Source organism: Astyanax mexicanus, chromosome 15 (assembly GCF_023375975.1).
Source record: "Astyanax mexicanus isolate ESR-SI-001 chromosome 15, AstMex3_surface, whole genome shotgun sequence".
Lineage (NCBI taxonomy): Eukaryota > Metazoa > Chordata > Actinopteri > Characiformes > Acestrorhamphidae > Astyanax > Astyanax mexicanus.
Window position 1 is genome coordinate 9,081,528 of NC_064422.1, and position 23,622 is coordinate 9,105,149.

Here is a 23,622-nt window from a genome sequence, read left to right on the forward strand (position 1 = left end):
TTTTATTTCAGTAATCCAGTTCAAAATGTGAAACTCATTCTGTAGATGTATTACACACAGCGTGATCTATTTTAACCGTTTACTTCTTTTATTGTTGATAATTATGGCTTACAGCCAATGAAAATTAGAATATTATATAAGACCAATTGGTAGTTTTGGCAGTGTGGGCTTTGTGCCAAGTCCTGCTGGAAAATGATATCCACATTTCCATAAAAAGATGATGACATGGCTCTCCAAACCTACTTAGACCATTAAGAGACCACAGCCTGGAGGAAGAGTGGAGAGGCACACAGTCTAAGCTACTTGAGGTCTACGTCTAATTTTCTGAGACACTGATTTTAGGTCTTTCATTGGTTAAAAGAAATAATACCTCAGTATAATATGAGTTTTACATTTCAAACTGAATTACTGGAATAAAGTGACTATTCAACGATATTCTATTGTTTTGAGATGCAATAGTATACTAACTAGGGATCTGTTCACACTAGCAGGTGACAGAGCGACACACGACCATTAATTTAATAAAGACAAGCGACAAAGTTGAGATCTTCTTAACTTTTCGTGAATGAATGATGCAGTTAAGCAACAGTCCACATTGATTTGTATGGATGACATCACTATATAATAAATTATGCACATATTGCTATCTCATGACTTTTGGCATAGGGATAGTGTATATGGTTTTCTCATTAAAGGAAAATCTCAGGTCTATGCTTAATCCTGGTTTGGGTAACTGGCCCCAAATGCTTGTTTTAGCCCAGAATGCCCTTTTATACCACTACCACAGGCTTGCAGAGAAACACAGGCTAGCCCACAAGGCAGGAGAACATCTCCAAGGTCAGCCGAAACAACAGCGTGGAGTCAAACCCGTAACCCCTGCCTGTCTACAACCTTGTGTAACACCTGCAGGTCAATGACAGACCACTATTATTAGTCAGAGCTGCACCACCGATCACCTGTTAATCATTCTCTCATCATTTGGGTTTGTGGTTCTGACAATGACAGCAGTGTATGGAAATGAGCCATTAATAAAGTCACAAAATTAGATTGTCTGCTGCTGTGAGTGTTCTGAACATCAGAAGCTCCTGATGGGTCTCTGTTTTTTAGGCCCAACTTTAGTTTATCTTAGTGGCTTAATATTAAAGCAGCATCAATGTCACACTTTTGTTTTTTGACATATGAATCTGGCAGTTATTTTTTATATTGTATCAAAAACTTCTGAATGGCCCAAGAAAAACAACAGAAATGTCTTCCAATCTGACTATTTTATTATTATTTTTTTTTACTAATTTTAGTTAAATGGACTTGTGTTGTATTTTGAGCAACAGCAATGATATATGTAAGGCATACTGCAGTCGTAAACTGTAGCGATATAAAATTACAAACTACTAGTAGCAAGTAGTAAATGGTCAAGGAATAGTGAATGGAAAATACAAATTATGTATTTTTTTCTCCATTTCTACCCAATAAATGACACTCACGAAAGAGATACACTTGCTGTTAAGTACGTGTTTGTGTACATTTAAAGATGGCCTCACTCTGCCTGCGTCTGTTGGATGCGAATGTTTAGCAGATCAAAAGAAATTAATGCTACGCATATGCAAGCTGCAGTACACAAATACATTAGGGGCAGTGCCAGGCAGTCAGACTAAGTTTTTATTTATTTATTTTTTTTAAATGGTCAGTGTTTTCAGGTCACACAGCAAGTATCTGTCTATGCTTAAGACGTCTGGGGTCTAGTTTTAAAGCTTTGGCCAGATTTTAGCAGATTTTTATATTTGTATAAATGGATTTATTTCAGTAAACTTCAGTGCAAACTCAAATTCCTTTTTTTCCCCTTATTTTTCTGAAAAGTAATTTTACCAGCTAAACGTAAGCTTTTCGGTGGGCACTTTAGATTACTCTACATTAGCGCACTACATTAGAACGTTGAGTTTCTTACTGTGTGCAAAGAAGCATGAATTCTCAAGGACAACTGTAAATGTGAAAGTGTGCAATAATGTGTTTTAAAATGTGCAAACTGAAGAAATTCATACGGTAACCTTTTTCAATTTTTTTACTTTGGATAGAAACTAGCATTTACAGCTCAACCAGTTATTGATATTTGGAGAAACCAAAAGCAATCTAGGTGTGAAACGTGTGAAAATTCAGAGCAAAAGGGGTAAATATTTATTTGATAGTACGATTAGAATGGTGAGTAATATTCTGAAGGAAGGCAGCCAGAGAGTGAGTTCCATCAACAAGATGACCAGGACTATTCATCAGCTACCCAGATCTGTTGGACTTGTCCAAAAGGAGGAATGCTTACATAAATCTAATACTAAAACTACAGTAAGCTTGTTTGGTAAGTTAGGAGACTGCAGGTGAACTAACAAAAACTGAAATTATTCTCTTTATACAAGTAGGCTTGTATTTTCAACCAAATGTAAATTGCATAGTAAATTTGTGCCATTACACAGAAGTTCAGATACTACATAACTGGGAAAGCAGTTGTCAGAGACATCAAAGAACATCTTTGTGGGTCCAGCCACGACAAAGAAATAGATTATGTTGAAAATGCCGGCCAGACTGACTGACACAAAGACTGACAGACAGAAAATTAGCATGTAGGAATCTATTTTTTTTCCTTTTCAAGGCGAAAAACACGAATAGATGCTTGTGTATATAGACAAGTGTGCAAATGAAGCTCAAGTGAATTTATGGTTAAAAAAAACAAGAACAGAAAAAAGCATAAGAAGGAAAACAGAACCCCTTGAGATGTCTTCAGGAGCAGGATCACTGAGGTACAGATTATCCTGATCCTCCAAATATTAGGCATCTGCAGATAATGCATAGTCAGAAGATTATGTGCTTTTTCTAAGGTATTCCAAAGGTGTTTCCGAAGGTGTTCTATTATTGGCACTTTGCTTTGAGAAGCATAAAAAGCTACATATTTAGGTTGCTGTTTTTTTATTCTTTCTTTTTTTTTTTTGATCCATCAAGATTTCCAGATTTTTCAGCAGAGTCGAGGAACAGCAATGCCGGATAGTTCATCTGATGCTATTTGATGGTCGAGAAGAACGTCAGAAGCAGCATCTGGAGGTCTGTTTGCATTTATATTCATCCACCCCCAATGTTAATAAAAGAAAGATCCAAAAAGGGGAAAAAAAAAAAAAAAAAAAAAGTCACATTTCCCGTGTAAGAGATGAAAACGTGTTCACAACTCAGACGCTGATTTGGTCCATCACAAAGCGCCGAGCTTGGCTTGTTTAGTGGTTGGGTGGTGCCGGCTGGTTCACGATGACCTGGATGATGAAGTCCTTCTGGATCTTGGTGTCCTGCAGGCGCGTCTTGTCTGTGAGGAGCTTGCCTGAGAAAAACCAGCGCTGGTGAACCACGTCGATGCCCTCCTGTGCCTGGAGCTGCTTCTTCAGCAGGCCGATAGAGTCGGCCATGCTGGCGTTCAGCCGCAGGTCTTTGCCACTGGAGAGACGGACCTTCAGCTGGAATTCCTTCTTGGAGGTAGTCTGGGGCTCTGAGCTATCCACTGTGTCCTCCTCGCTCCGCTCTGTGATCAGGTTGACGGGCGGTGCCAGGCAGTAGACGGGCAGCTGGTAGCGGGTACCGAGCTCGTCGTAACACTCTGTGAGGGATCCTATAGAGGACATACGAAGATTTAAACATTACACAAAACACACCAGCATGTGAGTTTCACTAAGATATAGATTAACTGAAAGGGAATTAATGCTCTCTAGGAATGCAGGTATTTGCTATACTATTTAAATTGAAGTAGATATTAATCCATAATGGCATGGATTATATTCACATTTGCATTCTGAGCCAGCAGGCCCAGGGCTGCACTACTCTATTATTTAATCAAATATAAAATATGAAAAATTGCATACACTTTTCTTTGTCCAAAAAAACAAGGCTGTATTCAAATCATAATCAAATATATCCTTTTATAAATTATAACATGGATTAGAATTTGAAATGCATCCAATTCCACTGAGACTCCTTTACTACTGAACCATAAAGGCAGGTCAACTAGACCCAGATCAAGTCTAATACCTACACTAAGAGATTTTAATGGTGAAACTATCCTGCCCTTAAAATTTAGGCCAAGAACAGAAAAGGTTTAACCTATATCTGAAAACCCACATCAGCATAACTTGAATAAAACACCAAGAAAACTTTGTTAAATACAATTAAACAGCATCACAGACAATTTTATAAGTTAATCATAATATTGATCTATGACTAGTTTACCTTAATAATGATAAATGAGCAATTATCTTAATGAACAACAGAACACACAGGAAAAAAAAAAAAAAAAAAGTATTAACAATACGACTACGTGAAACAGCCACAAATGTGTATTACAGTATTTTTTATGCTCATTTTTTAAGCACAGTCTTTATATGGTTTAATGGCATATTCTATTATTATCAAGCAGGGTACTCAAGTACTTAAAGTTCCTCAGTGTAGCGCTGTCAGGCTAAAAAATGTATAATGATAACTAAATAAAAATAAAAAAATAAAAAAAATAAAAAATGTGTGTTCGATAAGAGCAGCTCACCATGTGGCAGTGTGATACTTGCTCCATCCACTATCGCCTGAGCTAGCTCGTGGTCGTTGGACTCCAGAGCCACAGCTGCTGCTTTCAGGGCATCCCAAATCTCCTTCCGGCCCTCGAACGCTGGAGCCGTGTCCCAGAACTCGTCCCTCTTACTGCGGAGCTGACCCTCGGTCATGGGGTAGTCACTCTTCCACCTGGGCTTGTCTTTCTTCAGTGGCTCGTTACGGGCTGGAGGGACAGAAGCACAATTAATCTGATGACCACCACCACAACTATTATTAAGATGAAGAGAGCAGGAAAACAGAGCTCATGAATTTCAGTCAACTTCAAAAATATAAGCATAAAATTAAATGTTTCAAATGTTTCAACTTCAATGTCTGTTTAATTAAGGTTGTTTTATTGGAATAAAAAATAAGAAATATCAATATTGTAGACATATTTGTATGGTAATAATGTTGAAGTCAATATGACATTCAGTTTTATAATCTTTCTCTAAATGTCCCTTCACTTTAGACCCTGACTAACAATTCAATACTTAATACTTATATAATACTAAATAAACACTAACAAGAATGCAGGTTAGTTTACTAAATGCTAGTCACCAGTGCTTACTATGGATTTCAGTATTTTTCCAAGCTGTCATTAAGAAACCAATCATTTCTTTGCAGATGATGGGAATCGTTTAAATGTAATCACTGATTCAATATTTACTAATTCTTATAAGGAGGAGCCATGTTTAATTTGGGTTAATCAGTTTAAATTCCAAAACAAACACACATTAATTCAGTTTTCTGACTGGACAGGGCAGAGTTTCCAGTCTCTGGTGTGCTCTTTTAATCACAGCTCTTAAATTCATATTCATATATAAGAATTCAAAAAGACGAGACCTTTTAAGACACAAGGTGTAAGGTAAAAAAAGTTTGTCACGCTGTTAAAAAAGTTATCATTGTTATCTAACAAACTGTAATACCAATATTCAATCTTTAATCACACAGTAATAAAGCCATTTAAAATCAGTAAGCACCAACAGCCTTGACCTTTAACAGTGTCAAGCAAACAATAATACACTTACAATAACAGAACACGTCTTCTGCAAACACAACACTGTACCTCAGCCCTTAAAAGTCTAACATACTAGCAACCAACATTTAGTGCAGGCATAACCATATTATTACTGTCTCATGATATTTTGTGTACTATACAATGAATATGTGGTGTCAACATGGACAATTTTTCTGAAACATGATGAGATGAGAATTGTCTTGTGATATATAGATTATTGCCAAATCTCATATCATTCCACAAGGTCCACACTGTTTTTGTATAAACATTTCCAGGACTTTTTTCTTGACCTCCAACAGGACATGTATACAATGATCAAAGTAAAAGCCTCTAAGTGTAAAACAATTTCATACACTTTACATATAAAACACCACATACTAGAAGCGCATCTCAAAAAATATGAATATCATTGAAAAGTTACTTTATTTCAGTAATTCAGTTCAAAATGTGAAACTCATATTATATAGATGAAAACCCAAAAATCTGTGTCTCAGAAAATAAGAATTATAAGAAAATGAAATCTGCATCTCTATAAAAGTTGTTAGGTGAGGGAAGCATGAAGTGCTGTTAGATTTTGCAGGAAAACCCTGCACTACCACCATGTCTGCTGGTGTTGGTCCACAGTGTCAAAAATCAGTAATAATAGTCTAATTTTCTGAAATACTGACTTTTGGTTTACACTGGCTGTAAGCCATAACCATAAACAATAAAAGTAGAAATAAATAAACGCTTAAAAGATTACTCTGTGTGGAGTACATCTATATAATATGAGTTTGGCCTTTTTTCACATTTAGTCATAATGAGAAAAGGTAGTCTCAGAACGTCTAGTACACGTGGGAACTCTGAAGAACTGAACAAATAATACAGTAGAGTTTAGCAATGCTGCACTTGCGCAATAAAGGATGAGAACAATTTAAATTCCAGACCAACACCGTCATTTCAGCACAACACATCTGAACATATTAAAACACACTGGTTTAATTGCAAATTCAGTGCGAACCATATATGTTTAAACAGCATTCTGTAAACAATAGTGCTGACAAACAACAGGCCTGACAACAATGCAGTGAGGAAGACAGGACTGTGTCTATTTGGAGTCAACAACGTACGTTCAGCCCACCACAATGGGGAGTAAGATCATGCAGCATTGAGTATCTGTGGTATTCTTCAGTATTCCAAGTCCTGTGACTGCTGAGCACAAATGCAGCCATCTAAACCAAAACAATGTGTATGAGACATAGAGATCTGTCTAGTCTGAAAATGGGCTGCACTGCTTTTAAAAACTAAACTGAAGTCAACAGTATGAGTGTGCATATCTGTAATTAAATGAGAAGTAAAGTCATAAAAATAGAGAAACTTAGGGCATTTTCACACCTGTAGTTGGTTTCTATCACAGACTACTCGTGTAAACAGCAAGGAGCAGCAGAGACAGCGTTTGTTCACTGCTGTGGTAATTACCGTTATCTGGCTAATATATCAGATTAAACAGCACCTTATCAGCAGTTTAGCTAAAATAAAATAAGTATATTTTAATAGCTGGGTCAGATCGAGACCGGCTCACATTCTTAACACAAGTGAACCTCTCCAGAGTTCTGTTTTCACACTTGGACCAGAGTCCATTTTAACCGGACCAAATAGTGCTGGTGTGAAAAAGCACTTAAACAAATAGATCTGTACCATGGATACTGTTATACCTGGTTAAAAGGGGCTATTGTCCTCCATAAATGTTCTTTAGCCCCCAAATAAACATTCAACCCATGGGAAATATCAAGGAGCAATAGTTTTATTTATTAATATATTGCCAAAAGTACAGTACCAGTAAAAAAAAATTGTGTTTTCTTTTTATGGATTTTTGTACACCATCCTTTCCTTCACGCTGTGGTCAAGCTTATCCCAAATCACCCATCTCAGTTGGGTTTAGGTCAGGGGATTGTAGAGGGATTTTTTTTTTTGTAATTCCATTTGTCCCTTAATTGTTTGTGTTTAATATTAATAAATAAATAAAATAAAAGAAAGAAAGAAAAAAAAAGAATTTCCTTGTCTGTTTTCCAAGCTCACATGAACTTGAGGGATATCCCTTTCTTAATCCATATGGTTTAATATGACGGCCCACTCTTTGCAGCTAAAACAGCTTCTTATGGGAAGGCATTTTCATAAATCTAAAGTCTATATAAGTCCTATACATGATTGAAACATTTTTTTAGTCAACTAGTTTGCTTGTTCTGGTCTATGATGTTTCTGTTGGTTTAAATATGTAATGGCTATAATACAGCTAATTGTGATGCTGCCTATTTTGTTTTAGATATGCATAACTGTGTATTTTGTATGCTCTTAGGGCTTTTTTTACGCCTATAGTTGACTAGTTAAAGAGTTTCTCTTGGTCTTCTTCCACATTTCACATTTTCTTCACTTATTAGTCACAACTTTCTTAGGATGTGAGCAGAAATGTAAACACAATAAGAGGGCTCTGTGTTCTGGACTAGTGGATATTTACGTACAGTTTAACACTGAGCAACAGTATTAATGATTTTTTTCACAGCTGTAGTAGTTATTATCTGGGTAACATACCAAGTTAAATTGGCTGTACTAGCCGTTTAGCTCTAACTTGCCGAGCACATCTATTAATTGGGTCAAGTTGAGGTCAGACCACGTTCTCACCATGTTCTCACCACAAACTAACTGTCTATTTGAAGCGGACCAAGTCCATCCCCTTTCTTGGCTAAAAATGGCAAAATTAAAATTAGCCTACGTGCGTACAGCCGGGTGCTTCAACCACACACTCATCTCAAACTTGTTTGGTTATAAACAGCAGACGCAGACTGCTTTCTAATTCTGCCCAACAATATGGCCAAATTCAGAACTGTTTAAACAACACTGCTGTTCTACAAGTTAAAACACAAAAGGACCCTATATCTAACCTTGCATGGCTGTATGTGGCTTTGACCACTTATGCCAAGTAATGCTTCTGAACATTCAAACTCTTTACTAGAGGTGGGCGATATGGCCCTAAAATATCATATTAAATGGTATTTTCGAGATAACGATACTCTTTTTGATATGACAAAACACTGTATTAAAAAACAAAATTAGAAATATACTTCTGCAACAAAATGATAATTAAATGATATTACTGCATTCCACGTATGGCACACCTTTAACTGACATATTACAAAATACAAGAATGTTATCTAATAATGCACTGCAAATAATTCCATTGACCAAGAATTAGAGTAAAATAAATGACAATAAATGATACTGGACTATGAGAATAGTGTGAATTTTTCTTTTGCTAAAACAAACAAAAAAGTAGTACCCTGATGTAATAATTAGGGGTGCCTGATATGGCACTATATTGCAGGGTATAATATCGTTCATGAAATAAAAAAATGTTGGTGATATTATTGCGTACGATACAATATGGCACACCCATACTCTTAACACCTTTATTTTTTCTTTAGAAAATCCAAAATAAGAACCAACAAACAAAATAAACGTGTAAATAAGAAGTGTGAGTCTTATAGAAAGACTACCTAACACAGATATGGAACCTCAACCAACCATTGGTTTACCGGCACTGGTTTGATTCATCAGTATTCTTTACAAAATAAATAAATAAATAAATGAAGTATTTTTCTGTGCAACAAGTAGAGAAGTGTCTACTAAGCTTCAGTAGCTACCTGCCCTTGTCTAGGCCATGTAGTTAAATAACAACCAGGATTCCCACCCATTTGCATGTGAACTGATGAGCTCCAGCTCCGGATCAAAATGCAAAGCTCAGTCAGGTAAACAGGAGGAGGGTCATTACCTAGCAGTGTCATATTAAAAAAACAACATACAAATGCACAAATGTACATCAACTGTATAAGCCGAGGGTCTTTCTGAAGAGAGACGACGCCTGACCTGGTGGCTTCCCCATCTCATGGGCAGTACAGTGGGCCGACTAGCTGTTAGCAAGGGTTTAAAAAGGTCACCTTTCATCCCAACAAATTATTTATAGTGTGGGAGGCTTAGATGTAGCGCGTAATCAGGACACGGTGGAGGATTTGCTGGGCTGTTTCATTTCACTCGTCGTGCTGCTCTTCAGCTCACAGTGTGCTGCTGCTGCTGTATTGTGGCAGGTTAAAGGCGCTGTTGGTGTTGTGGTGCCAAAACCAGCAAGGCGTCCAAAAAGGAAGCGCTGCTTTCTCACAGGCTCGGCTGACATTCCACAGCCGCTGGAGATATGCCTTGTCTGATGTTCGACAGAGAAACTGGGCATGTTTACATGCAGGAGCATAAACAAGTACAGTGTACGGGGGGACTTGATGTACTAGAAATACTAGAAAGCATTTTTACAATACACATTATTATATTAACATGCATTTTGTATCCATATAGTTCCTGAATACACTATGACCAGATTATGCTTACAACTGTGGCTAAAAGGCATCTTCAGTGTGAATTGGGGAGTTTTAACTGTACTTTTGCATGCAAATGCTCAACACCAGGAGAGGATGAAACAAAAAAAAAACATCTTTGTTGGATATCCTGATATCAATATGAGACAATAAATGACGATCATCATTTAGTCTAAGATCCTCAAAGTTTTTTCAGCACTTGACGTGCCGGCACCCATTTCTTTTCAGGCTAAAATGTACCATTGAATGCGTGTTCAATAAGGACCTCTGCCTCGCTCTGCCTCCAGTCTGCACAGTCAAAACAGTTCCCTGTCGCTGTAGCAATTTGAGTTTGCAGCTCTTTTAATGCATTTTTCATGAAATTTCATATTGCGATAAGAAACATACTAACAACTACTAAAAGTCCTACACAGCAAACCATTTATTTCTATTATACTTCATGTACACAACAGATTGTGTAGTTTCAGGAGGCCATAAACAGTTTAAAAGAACTGCGGTAGTTCTACAATGCACTGAAAAAATGCAGGATTCACAGATGATTCCCATGAAAGCTCCATCAGAAAATGTGAAATACTACTTAATCAGAAAAGGAACACACTCTGTAAAACTGCTGTTTTTAACGTTATTCCTTTTTTTAGCTAAAACAGAAAAATTGCAACAGATGTCCCGATCCAAGCCAGCGACTCAGGATGGGGACCAATCCTACCAATAGCTCTAGAATTGACTATTTTTAGTCCCAATTCATTTGAGTTATTGTTTTTGACCAGTGTTCCCAGTACTAAACACACAGACAGCAGCACAGAGAAGGTAATTCCCAGAGGGTTATTCAAAGTCTAGTCTAGATAAGAGTCTGCATGGTGTGGAAATAACAATAAGGGTTAGACTTGCTTTTATTTAAAACTGCTCTACATCTATTTTATTAGAAGGTGCTCAAGTTTATAACAAACTCACACCACTGTATTATTACAATATTTATAATTACAACAATTTATATATATATTTATTTTATATATATATATTTTTTGTTATATATTTATATATATAAAAAAATATATATTATATATATATATATTTTTTTTTTTTATATATATAAATATATAACAATATATACGTTAACATGGTCTAATTAAACCAAAAAAAGTGGGCTGAAGAAAACAAAAAAAATCAATCCCATCTCACGCTGCGAGAAAACTTATGTTTGGGTGGGGTCTTCAACCTACTTCAGCTGGTTTTATGGACACTCAAGTTATACAGCCCTGAAACATTCCAGGCTGCGAGGATATAATGACAAGCATGACCAAATCACAGGGCATTGTCTTGTGAGGCCTCTAAAGGCACAACAAGCGAGGTACATACTTGTGGTTACCCATAAGTTTCGTCTTCGGGGCCAAACAACTGAACTCAACTTACATAACCGCTTTAAAACATCCCCACACCCAACTATTTCTACACAGGACCATCTGCCACCCTGTTGCCAAACCATAAGAGGATATTCAATCTCAGAAGAAGCTACCAGCAACGTAGCAGGACATGAATAATGAAAAAAAAAACAAAGAAAGAAGAAGTTAGTTAAAATATTGCGAGCGAGCTAAAAAAAAAAAAAAAAAAAAAAAAAACTAAGCTGCGTGTGTGTATGTACATTTTTTCTTTTTTTTTTTACACTTATGAAACCCATGAATCCCAGGCAAAACGATACAATAAATAATAAATGCAATATACATCATTTATTGATACTTTTGTCTAAAATACGTAAACTACTGGGTTTTTGATCCGACACCACGTATCTGTATCCACTGAATTCGATCTGATCCTGTAACAAATCTGCCTGAAAGAGCGCACACTCACACGTTGTTATATACTGTTGTTAGCTGCCAGTACTGTGGTGTACACTTAAGATATTCTTCTTAAATGACAAGCCCTAGTTATTAAAAGCTTATTTTTAAGGAACACAATGGTGAAAAGTACAGATGCACCCAATTTTTGGCAACTGAAAATATTAGGTTAAAAACGTAAAAATATATTAAAAAAAAAAAAAAAAAAAAAAAAAAAAAAAAACACACATACCAACACTTTAAAGTGTTTAGCCTAACACAACGGAAGTAACATACTTTATTTTAGGTCATACTGCATTGTGATGTTTCTGCTAGGATTTTTTCAGCAGCAACTGCACTTCACTGGATTCCAAGACACAAAATAAAGCCAAAAATAATCAGTGTTAGCACTCCTTATACAGACACTATGGTGGCTTTCCATCTGTCATCAACAGCAAGTAATCCAGCAGATCAATCGTACTATGGATCAGACCTTTCTAGACCAATTACAAGAATCGAATGTAGCATAACAATGGTGTCTTTTACATAATGAATTTGAAACTGATGGACTGCAATGCTTTGTAATTGTTCTAATTACTGCCCGTTATATTTCTGCATTGTTTGACATGTTAAGAAAATGACCACTGAAAATCTCCACTGAACCCTAAAGAAAAATAGCTTTACGGTCATAGTTATGGACCAAACAAATGTGCCTGAAAAGGGAGGAAAAAGCACAAAAGCCACAACATGCTGATTTTAAAATGCAGAAATTAAGAAAGATATATGGTAGAGTAGAGCTGAAAGGCTGTATAGAATAAAGTTCTTTTCACTGTTGTCTAGGTGCATCCTAGTCTGTTAATAATCCACAAGTTGTATCTTCTATCATTTTTAAGGAAGACAAGATGCATCGAAATGGAAAGAAAGGACAATTATAAGAACTATGGAGGTTCTAGCCATTTTTAAGGCAACCAATAGGTCAGACTCTGTATGAAGGTTTTACTACATAAATAAAATTTTACACATTGATAAAATTGTACTCGGTGTGAAAGGGTTGTTGTGTAAAACCAAAACTAGTCAGAACAAATGTACACACTGTAATAAAACCATGGACCTCAGTTTATACTTTCAGGTGTGAACATAACCCTAGACACCATGTGGAAAATGTGTGAACTGTGGGAGGTTTTTCCAACAGAGTTATTTTAGTACAAACAGATCTCCAGTTGTAATTATCTTACAAGCAACAGCTTCTTCATTACAAAACAACCCTATAGCCAGGGCTGTACCATTAGCTACTCCCTAACAATTGACAGCCTTATCTTCTCTCCAAAACACATAACACACGCACACACACACAGCATGTTGTGACTAAAGATAACTGGTGTGTTGTGCTGAATGGCCATCAGCTTGCAGGGGCGTCGGCTTCCAGCAGCTCTGGTATCACAACTTCCATTAGCAGGGTCAGGCATGCCGAGAGCCAGAGATTCCTTCAGGGCAAAACTGGCACTAGCAATGTTCTGGTGACGTATCATGTGTAGTGCTAATCTGGAATATTGTTTTGAGGGTTTATCACTATTTTAATCAATCTGCATAGGTTTATAGGTACATGTGTGTGCATATAGGATCCATGTATAGACAGATAACAAGGATTAAGTCAAAGATAAATGTACAATAAAGAAATATCAGCTTTTTTATATTCTAGTCTGTGCTTATTACTGTAACTGTTCTACTGTAAATGTTCTCTGAAGTACGCACCATTTTCTAAAAGCTTCAGGTCAAAATGGTTAACACTAAATCTCTTTCTGTAAATGTGTTTCAGATCTAGTTAATGTTTACAACTGTTTAAGACTGCCTTTGGTGCAGTTGTAAGAGAAGAAAACAAAGTAAGTTACATCAGAACTGAAAGGTGACTGAAAATTCTTACAGATGCTTTATGTATTTATATTTCAAAATTCTCCAAATGCATCCTAGTCTGGTTATGTTCCACAAAGAACTGTAAGTTATCTTCCTCATTAATGAGCACTTGTGAAGAAAGGGAATTAAAGCCAAGACAATGAGCAGAGAAACAGAAAGAATGGACAATTATGAGACCTGTAGATGTTCTAGTCCCATTTATAAAGAGGACAAATGTGTTTTGTACATATAACTGTAAGACTAAGATATGAAATCAATGTACACTGAAAATATTGACATTGAATGTAATTAATATAGTACAGCAATGTAATCCAGGTTCCATGCTGAAGGAGAAAACTCTATAAAAAAATAAAATAAAATAAAAAAAAAAGTTGCATTCTATTACTTCTTATTCCTTATCTTTTTTTAAACTAATTAAAATAATTATATATACTTCTGTATATATTTATGTCTATACTTATCACTGTACAGGGAAGCAGTATAGAGATCAAACAGGTACAGTAGTATAAATGTGTCAAATTGACAAAGTTTCCTTGCTGTCTTGCTTTCTTACAGAATTAAATGAATGGGCCTTACCATGGCACCCTAGCATGGAGGCGGTGTTCTGACAATCATAATGTACAAACATTATACATGTATCATATCAACCAGCAGAATGCAATCTGTCTAGCCAGCACAGTAACATATCTGATATCAAAAATCAGCAATTCAGTCATCTCGGAAAACAGTTCTGGGCTAACTGCTTGGAGCCAGCATTGAGTTAGCTTTAGCTAGCGTTGAGCTGCTAGCTGCATTCTGAGGTCAGTAACTAAAAACTGGAGTAAACTATAGTCATACTATCCTGAACTATAGTCATAACCCACATATCATATCAAACCACAGAACCTAGTAATCTAAACAAATGTATTAGAGTGCAAGTTTAAGCCATATGAGTTGTTTAAAACCCCTAAAAATAAGAAAATAACCTAAAGGAGCAGTTATAATAAATTGGTCTAGTGTTGTATTTACAGCATTTGTTATTGACTGATGTTCATTACAGGGAGCTTTAAAGTCCATACCAGTTTTTCATACATTAATTTGTTCCTCAGCTAAAAATCAATTAAATTGAGTATTTAAAATATTTTTTAAAAGAAGTGCTGAATCACAGACCAGAGCATGTAATAATTAGATTACCTTAGTGCTTGACAGTAACTAAGATAACTAAGAAACTAAGTAACTAAGATAATGTTAGTATTATGATTATTAAAGAAATCATTCTACATATAGTAAAATAAATATTGGTAAATGGTATTGGGAAGAATTGACAAGTTTTTTTTTTTTTTAATGATCTGACATTGTCCTCTGATGTGACTATGTACATTAGCATATTGCGATGGAGATGCTATCAATATACTGTGCAGCCCTAGTGTGAATGCGGGTACATTAACATCCCCTGCTGCATGCAAATAAAAATAGCATGCAAATAATCCAAATATTACCTTACTGAGAATGTAAACTGTGTTGTGAGGGGGAAACACATGACTGAACACGCCTAATACCAGGAACTACAGTAAATTATCTAGAACTCTGCCCTAGGCCGTTTCAAACAAAGATATAGTATTACACAAACATACATACTCACAAACTACTTGTAACCATATACAGTCATGGCTGAAATTTCTCCCAGAAAATTATTGTGATTACATGTTTATTTAAGTCTTCTTTGTGTGTATTGGTATTTAAATGATTGCCACCTTTTCAAAACTGTGGGTTAATAACTTTGTTTCAAGCATGTGATGCTTGTATAAACTCGCCTCTTGTAATTAATAGGTGTCAGTATTACAAAAATCACTCCTAAGACCAGATAAAAAGGAGAGATGTTCATCTACTCTTTGGATTGTGTGTCTGTGTGTCACACTAAGCATTGAGAACAAAAAGAGAAGAAGAGAACTGTCTGAGGCCTTCTCAAGGTTATAAGTCCAGCTCCAGAGACCTTGATGTTCCTTTTTCCAAGGTGTGCACAACATAATCAGGAAGTTTACAACCCATGGCAGTGCAGCAAATCTCACTGGATGTGGATGGAAGAGAAAAAATGATGAAAGGTTGCAATGCAGAACAGTCCAGATGTTGGATAAATAAGCACCCCAAATCAAGTTCCAAAGAAATTCAAGCTGTCCTACAGACCAAGGGTGCATCAGTAGCAGCGCAAGCGATCCGTCGACACTTCAAGGAAATGAAATTCTGTACCATGAGACCCAGGAGACACCACTGCTGACACAGAGGCATAAAGCTAGGCTACAGTTTTCCAAAAATATATGCAAGTAAGCCAAAATGGAGAATTCTGAAGTAGCCAGAAACAAGTCCAGATCTAAATCCTATTAAGCTCCTGCAGAGAGATCTTATATTACTGTTTAGAGAAGGCAGTTTTTAAATATTAAGACTGCAAAAGAAGAGTGATCTGAAATTCCAGTTGTAAGAAGACCATGTTGATTGTTATAGAAAGAAACTGATTTCAGTTATTGTTTACAAAGGGTGTGCAACAAAATATTATACCAATAATTTTAAGTGCAATTATATCAACTTGTGTTGTTTAACACACACAAAGGAAATAAACATACGTATAACAAAGCAAAACATGTATTAGCAAAACATTTCTGGGAAATACACTGCAATTCAGAAAATTTCGTACTTTTAGCCATGACTGTGCATGTGTGTGTCATTTTGGAGCTTTTCTATTGGTCTGTTCATCAGCTGGACTACACACAAATTTAGTCAGGTCAGTCTGCATTTTGAAATTGTGTGAAAATGGAAACTAGGTTGTGTCCTGACAATGATGAAATTTATAATAGAACAGGCGATGGGTTTAGTGTCCCCAGGCTCCTAAGTGATTACAGCTGAACTGAACATGAAAGGATTAGTGCAACATTAGCAGAAGTGGAATAAAAACCGTGGGAAGTTCAAAACTTCCTAGTTAAATGTCACATCTTTTGTTTTCTGACCCTGGACCAATACCAGCACGTTTATTTCACAACATAAAACTATGGTCAAACAGATTAGCATATTTTAGAATAAACATGGAACAGGCTGAATAGATTTTAACCTTAATTACTTATTACTTTGGGATGGCTTTTAAAGCAGCATGGAAAAACACCACGGTAGTCCCAGCATGTAAGCAAATTATATATACCTAAATAAATAACAGAGCAGTGGTTCCATTTGCATAAAAGAAGGTTAAAACAGTTTCAGGAAATTAAAGAGCAAAGCACGTGGTTTAATGGAATTACTGAATTGCCAAGTGCCGTAAACATTTTCCGATGCAGTATGAAAATGCTCTGCCCTGCATAATGTGGTGATTTCCCTGTATGGACACACTAGACTCAGCAGTTCGGCAGTTAGCTAACCAGTATATTATGCATGTTATCACACATGTACTCTGCAGTTAATAAAGTCCTGTTGAGTATTATGATACCTGGATCATGTCTGCAAGTCAAACGGTCCCTCACTCATTAATCCTGAAATATATCCAATGGTTAAAAAAGCTAGAATTAAAAAAAAAAAAACATTCAATCATAGAAAGACTGTAGCTCGACCTAAGTAAATATTACAATACATACCTTGAGAATCATATTAATATTTTTAATGAATGGTGTATAAAAAAACATAATTATAGCTGTCTGTGGCATTACAAGCAATCAAACCGGATGTGGAAAACACATCCAAACCCATTTAACACCAGAAGCTACATGGTGCACACAGCAAACCAAAACACTTCTGCAAAGCAGAGGGGAAGGTGTTTTTTTGTACTGCCTGTGACACATATACAAGATATTTGACCTTATTGTCTGTGTTTGCTTAAATGAACCTTTACTTAGAATAATTTGAGCACCGCTTTTTAAATTAGCCTCACTGTTTACTGGAATTTTGATTCTGTTAGCTTGACATTTTTGCTAAACCACTAAAATAGTGCTAGCAGCATTAAAAAAAAAATGAGCTAAAGCGTATCTACCCACTGATGAAAAAATATCACAATCAGATTAGCAGCTACGAAGTATGCAGCTATATCTCAGGCAGAAATGCAAATGATAACAGATGTGGTTTGATTAGACACAGAGTCTTTCCACAGGGGAATGTACCAGAACAAAGAGAAAGACTTTCAGGTGCTTCTTGTAGTGTGCCTCTTGGTAAGAGGTTACTGACAGCTAGACATAACTCTACAATGTACTCAAAAGAGATTTTCTAATTCACAGATTGAAAGAAGCAGGATGGCCTTTCCATGATTCATCTAGGCCATCCTTTAGCTAGCCATTGTTTTCTCAATTTGCCTTGGTGTTGAGAAAAAAAAATTACTGCTTCTGTTTTGGATATAATGAATGATGAATTGGGTTTGAGTATAGAGGCCTCTGGGTGAGGGTGTCACTCCACAGCAATAGCAGAATTAAACCACTGATGACCTGAGGGGCCACTGCATATGTAAAGGACATGCCCGTGGCCCTGTGCTGCCTATCGAAACAGGGATTTCCAATGGCACTATTCAGCTGAATAATGCTTGCACACATACAGCAAAGCAAGGGTTTCTCAGAAGTGTCTCCAGCAGATTGCACCATATCCTTGATTGCTCAGTCAGTAGATTATCACCATTCAAACATTTACTAGCAGCGCACAGCTCAGGAGTTCCTCAAATTGAACAATTCTAGCTGTATATTGGGAGTAATGCAGAACAAAATATTGTGATCTTAGAGAATATCAGTATTTTATTACACCCTATTAACAACAGTGTCTATAACCTAGAAGTAGTCATTTAAAATGGTTTCTTAACTAGTCGAAAAGAATTGCACTACCCAGTATTGTCCAAAGCAGCAACAGTTGTGTAGGACTGCAACAATTAGTAAACATAATCGAAAAATGATTATAAAAATTGTAACTACAACAAACAAAATGATTAGTTTCAGCCCCAGGTGTACGTAAGAAAATGTATCTAGGTCTTTACCAAGCCTACTAATCTATTGGTCTATTAAGTCTATTAAACTCTCGATTAGTTTTCAGATTAGACGATTAGCAGACGAGAATTTCTGCCAGAGAGAGATACAGGTGGCATGGTAATCCACCAGAGATGTATAGTAAAGTAGAATTCCTTCCCTACTGTACTTAAGTACTAAAATGCTGTATCTGTATTTACTGGAGAAGATATATATATTTTTTTGTATTACAAATCTTTCCAAACCCACATTATCACTAAAATCAGAGAGGTAGATGCTCTGCACTGTGACCAGGTATGATGAAGCTGCTTATCACTGAAAGAATGAAAAGCTGTCATGGTACTACTTTCAGTAACAATTAAGTACAAAAAAGTACAAAAACATTTGTAAAAGTATTCCATATAAAAGTTGTGCTTAGAACACTCAAGTCACTTTTTTGATAAAAACTTACTCAAAACTACTCAAATCTGGACCTCTAGTACTTTATACAGGTCTGCAATCCTCTCTCTCTCTCTCTGCTTTGTTTCTCTATTGCTTCAAAAAAAAAAAAAACAGACTGAAAGACTGTAGTACATCATCCATCAAAACCCAACTGTAACCACACAAATTTAATCTGGATCCAACTGCAACCTCACACATTCCATGTAGCCCAATAAATTTGGTCAGAATGCATGTGGGGTTAGACAAGTTCTATCTGAATCCTGACTGTAACTCGACCAACTCTGTTAATAGCAAACTATGTCCAAATCCAATCATAACCCCACAATTTTCAATTGAATATGAAATTCTGTTTAAACCCAACTAGGCCAACAAATTATGTCTGAATGTGACTATAGTATAAGGTCAGACTTAAATGTAGATGCCAAAATTCTTTATCAATATGACTTCAACCCAACAAATTTTGCTTAAAATCACACTGCAGCCCTACAAATATTCTCTATGAACTCGACTGTAATCCAACAAATTCAGTCTGAACCTGACAGTACCCCAACAAATTGTGTGCACTGGAATGTGGGACTTAAAAACTCACTCAAAAAAAAGACATACACTGAGTTGCAGTTACAAATCTGACTAATAGACAGTGAAATTTCAAGGCCTAAAGACTAGCAGCTACATGTTTTCACTCACCTCCACGCTTCCTCTGACTCCTGCCACCTCGAGATGATCCCTGTCCGCGGGACTCCTGCCGTTCTCTGCCCACACATCCTCCCATGGTTCGGTCAGATAAACACGAGCCACATTGTTCGCTGGCTGCTGCTATTGATCACGACCTGAAAGGGGGAGCTGGAGCTTCGCACACAGCTGTGTTGTGGTCATCAACATGCGGCTGTTTAAACAGGAAAGCCCTGTTTAAATACAGGTGGATTGTTTTGGCAGGGTTTTTCCCCTCACCTGTAGCTTTAACTGAGCTGGGGACTTCTCCTCACCTTCAGACGGCTTTAGCTTGTGGGAGAGGTGTTAACGCTTAGATAGATAGCTCCAGCAAGCAACACTAAGACTGCAAGTGGGCAAGTGTGGGCTTGTAGTTGGGGTTATGTAGTTAGCTGGAAAGAAAGCAGGCAGGCGGACGCTGTTCTCTGTTCTGGAACACCTTGTTCTGTTTAACGTGGCTATTTTATGGGGTTCACCAATCAAATGGTGGGAAACTGTTTTGTTAAACTAATAAACTGAAACAGGAAAAATTAGGAAAAAGCTCCATACCTATTTTTGAGCTTGGTTTCAGTTTCTAAACGTCTAAACTGTTAGCTTAGCTAGTTAGTTAACTAGCCAAGATAACCAACCAACTAAACTAGTTAACTTTGCTAACTCAAGTAACGTTAACCTAGGTAGCGAGCTTGTTAACTAATACGGACACACTAGGCTAGATAGATAACTTAGCTAAGTTTCACCAATCAAGTGGTAGCAAATTATTTTGTAAAAATAATAAACTTAAACAGTAAAGGTTAGGAAAAAGCTCAATAGCTATCTGTAACACGCTTATTTTAAGTTTCTTAACTTTTTAAGACTTAGCTTACCAGCTTACCTAAATTTGAGTAACCTAGGTAACCTAGCTAGCTAACTGGGACAAACTAGGCGAGCTAAGATAGCCAAGGTTCACCAATTAATTAAATGGTAGCATATTGTTTTGTTAAACTAATAAACTTGAACAGGAAAAGTTAGGAAAACGCTCCATGGCTATTTATAACACGCTTGGTTTCAGTTTCTAAACTTCTATGACTGTTAGTTGGGTTTGCTAACTCAAGTAACCTAGGTACGTTATGCTAAATAACTAGCTTAAACTATGCCAACTAGCTAAGCTAGGTTAGCTTCCAATCCTAAACTGTATCATGTAACGTTATCGTAGTTAAGGCTAGTTAGCTAGCTCCCTAGCTACGTAGCGATATGTAAAGCTAACTTTGTCCTAACACTTCTGAACACACGACGTTTTAAAGCACATCCCCGGTCCGGATATGGCCCAAAGCAGTCCTGTCGCCCCGCTGAGAGTCTGGGAACTCGGCATTGCTGATCGACCCGCTGGCACCGCCGTACTCCGCTTCTCCACCGAGAGCCAACTTCTCTCTATCCGCCTCGGAGGAGCTAAAGCTCGGTTAGCGCTCCTGCTACAGTCCGCCAGAAACCTGGGACCTAGGGAAGCCTACAGAACAAAACAAGGAGAGCAGAGTAACATTTGAACCGAATTTAGACATGTATTCGCTCTGTAACAGGATTATTTTTGCAGATATGTAACTCTAGCTACCTCGTTTCCCCACTCTCGAGTCGCACCAACAGATCAATTCGCTTCGGCTGTGACTGTTTGCGCTTGCGCGGAACTAGGGTGCCTACGACACGCAGGACTCTGCAGCGATTGGGCGAAGCCAATGTTGATTTATGTACCTTAAATGTTCTCATATTTTATATGTATTAAATATGTATTTAAATGTATAGTTTTAATCTATTTTTTTCCTCTCACATATTGATGTCAGGCGATTAAAACTGATTTAATAAATTATTTATATGCTAAATTATTTAATCACATTTATCATCAAAACATAGATGAGGAGCAAATTAATGAATTAATTATTTGGAGAGCTCCACCTTTATTCACTAAACATTACAAAAAAATTATAGAAGACGGTCACACATGACAGAGGTTATTTTCTGGAGAGTTTAGACTACTCGAATATGTCTTAAAGACTACTTACATTTTTAATACATTTTTTTTACATAAATAGCTGAAATATGTTGATCTGTAATAATAAAACATACCAGCCCTGCTTTAAACACTAAAATGAGATGCAAATATTTAGAATTTAGATATTCACTTATTTTTATCCTATTTCCGGTTTTTGTCATTTTTTGTTATACATAGTGATATCAGTCAATTCAAAATGACTCATTTATATGCTTAATTATTTCTTAATCACTTTTATTCACATTTATCATCACACATTTTAAACTGTACAATTCAATTGAATCTTAGATGAGGAGCAAACAAATAAATGAATACATTACATATTAATAGCTCTACTTTTAATCACCTGAAAAATTACAAAACAATTACAGAAGATGGTCACATATGACAGAGGATATTTCATGTCTTGTCATGTCATGTCATCTATTATGCTTACTGTTTTTCGAACTTTATTTACTTATATTGATCATATATCAGCTATATATCATATATGTTGTTTATTCAACTTTGTAAGGTTTTCAGTTATTCACTAATTAATAACTTATTGTCTATATATTTTAGTTATTTTTAGATTGGGGGCAGTATCATATGGATAACTCTGGTAAAACAGTGTTTTAGACATCAGCCAGCGTATTCATAATCATTTAGTGTAATAACTTTATGTGAGGGAACTTTTTTTAGCTTTTCCAGTCTGTCCACTCTGGTAGATTCTGATTTATAAAGTTTCTGTGTTATTCTGATGATAAAAAGGCAGCTCACACGTTCACGCGCATCTGGCCGTTAACAGTGACGTGCACGTGCGACCGTGTGCGCATGCGCGCGCTGAAACGCACTTTGAATCCCCCTAAAGTGCTGGGTTCGACTCGGTTTAACGAATCGATTCTTTTTTTTAAGAGACTCTACTCAAAAATATGTCCAAGAAAACATTTTTCTTGGACATAAAGTTCACAGATAATCAGCCATGGGTTATTTATTTATTTATTTATTTATTCTATACATTTTAAGTACACATTTATCAGTATTATCACAACTGATGTTGCAGGAACCCAAATATGTATCTAATATTATATATTTGACTTTGGTCAAAATAAATGAGAATAAATAAGAATACATAAACTGTGCAAAACAATTTTGATTTCACGATACATTAGTTTAGATTCTTTTTTTTATTATTTTGCTAAACAAAGATTAAAAATGTTGTTTTGGTCTTTTAATGTTAATTGCTATTAATAAATACAAAAAAAAATATATATATATATATATATATATATATATTTATAGTTTTGATTCTTTTGAACACGTGAATCAATTTAGTCCAAAGACTCGGTTCAAGGAGCCGATTCGTCCACGAGTCGGACATCGCTAGTTCGCGATGGCGGCCGAAAGCGCTCAGTTGGCCGGGCTGGTGGAGGAATTCGTGGCGGGACAGGTGGACAGCAAGGCCGCGGACGTTGCGGCAGGTATGTTACGTGTTTGTCGGTGAGGTACAGAGCCAGGTGTTTTTTTTAAAGGGAGCACGAGCTCTCAAAATGTGCGTGAGATGCTCAGGTAGCGTGACTCGCACGTCGCTAACGTTCCCCCACATCCTGTAGGCTGAAGTTGGCTTCTTGTTTGAATTTCGTGGTTCCACCTTAATTGGGCTGCGGTCACATTCTGGCGCCGGGCAGGAGCGTGAATGTAACTACAGCCGATTTAAGGTGGAACGGGACAATTAGAGAACATGAAGCTAACTTCATCTTACATGACTTTTCAGGCA

The 23,622-nt window shown here is 36.5% G+C and overlaps 2 protein-coding genes across 2 annotated transcripts in view; one reads left to right on the forward strand and one right to left on the reverse strand.

The window, feature by feature from the left end:
* Positions 1–1,329: 1,329 nt before the first annotated feature.
* ubtd1b (ubiquitin domain containing 1b) lies at positions 1,330–21,538 on the reverse strand. Its single transcript, XM_022669308.2, has 4 exons — positions 21,432–21,538; positions 19,823–21,329; positions 4,559–4,786; positions 1,330–3,634 (listed from the first exon to the last, which is right to left on the reverse strand). The coding sequence occupies exons 2-4, from the start codon at positions 19,905–19,907 to the stop codon at positions 3,249–3,251; spliced, it is 699 nt and encodes a 232-aa protein (XP_022525029.1). The 5' UTR covers positions 19,908–21,329; positions 21,432–21,538; the 3' UTR covers positions 1,330–3,248.
* Positions 21,539–23,193: 1,655 nt separating this feature from the next.
* The window catches only part of mms19 (MMS19 homolog, cytosolic iron-sulfur assembly component), a 36,608-nt gene continuing 36,179 nt past the window's right edge, over positions 23,194–23,622 (forward strand). Inside the window, exon 1 of the mRNA XM_049465153.1 lies at positions 23,194–23,326. Coding sequence (XP_049321110.1) covers positions 23,239–23,326 — 88 coding nt within the window. The 5' untranslated portion in view covers positions 23,194–23,238. The remainder of the gene's footprint in view (positions 23,327–23,622) is intronic.

Coding starts and splice junctions, on each gene's coding strand:
- ubtd1b (XM_022669308.2), bottom strand. CDS start 19,907: ATGGGAGGATGTGTGGGCAGAGAACGGCAGGAGTCCCGCGGACAGGGA. Junction 4,787..19,822: donor GAGTCAGAGGAAGCGTGGAG/GTGAGTGAAAAC, acceptor CTGTCCCTCCAG/CCCGTAACGAGCCACTGAAG. Junction 3,635..4,558: donor AAGTATCACACTGCCACATG/GTGAGCTGCTCT, acceptor TGTCCTCTATAG/GATCCCTCACAGAGTGTTAC.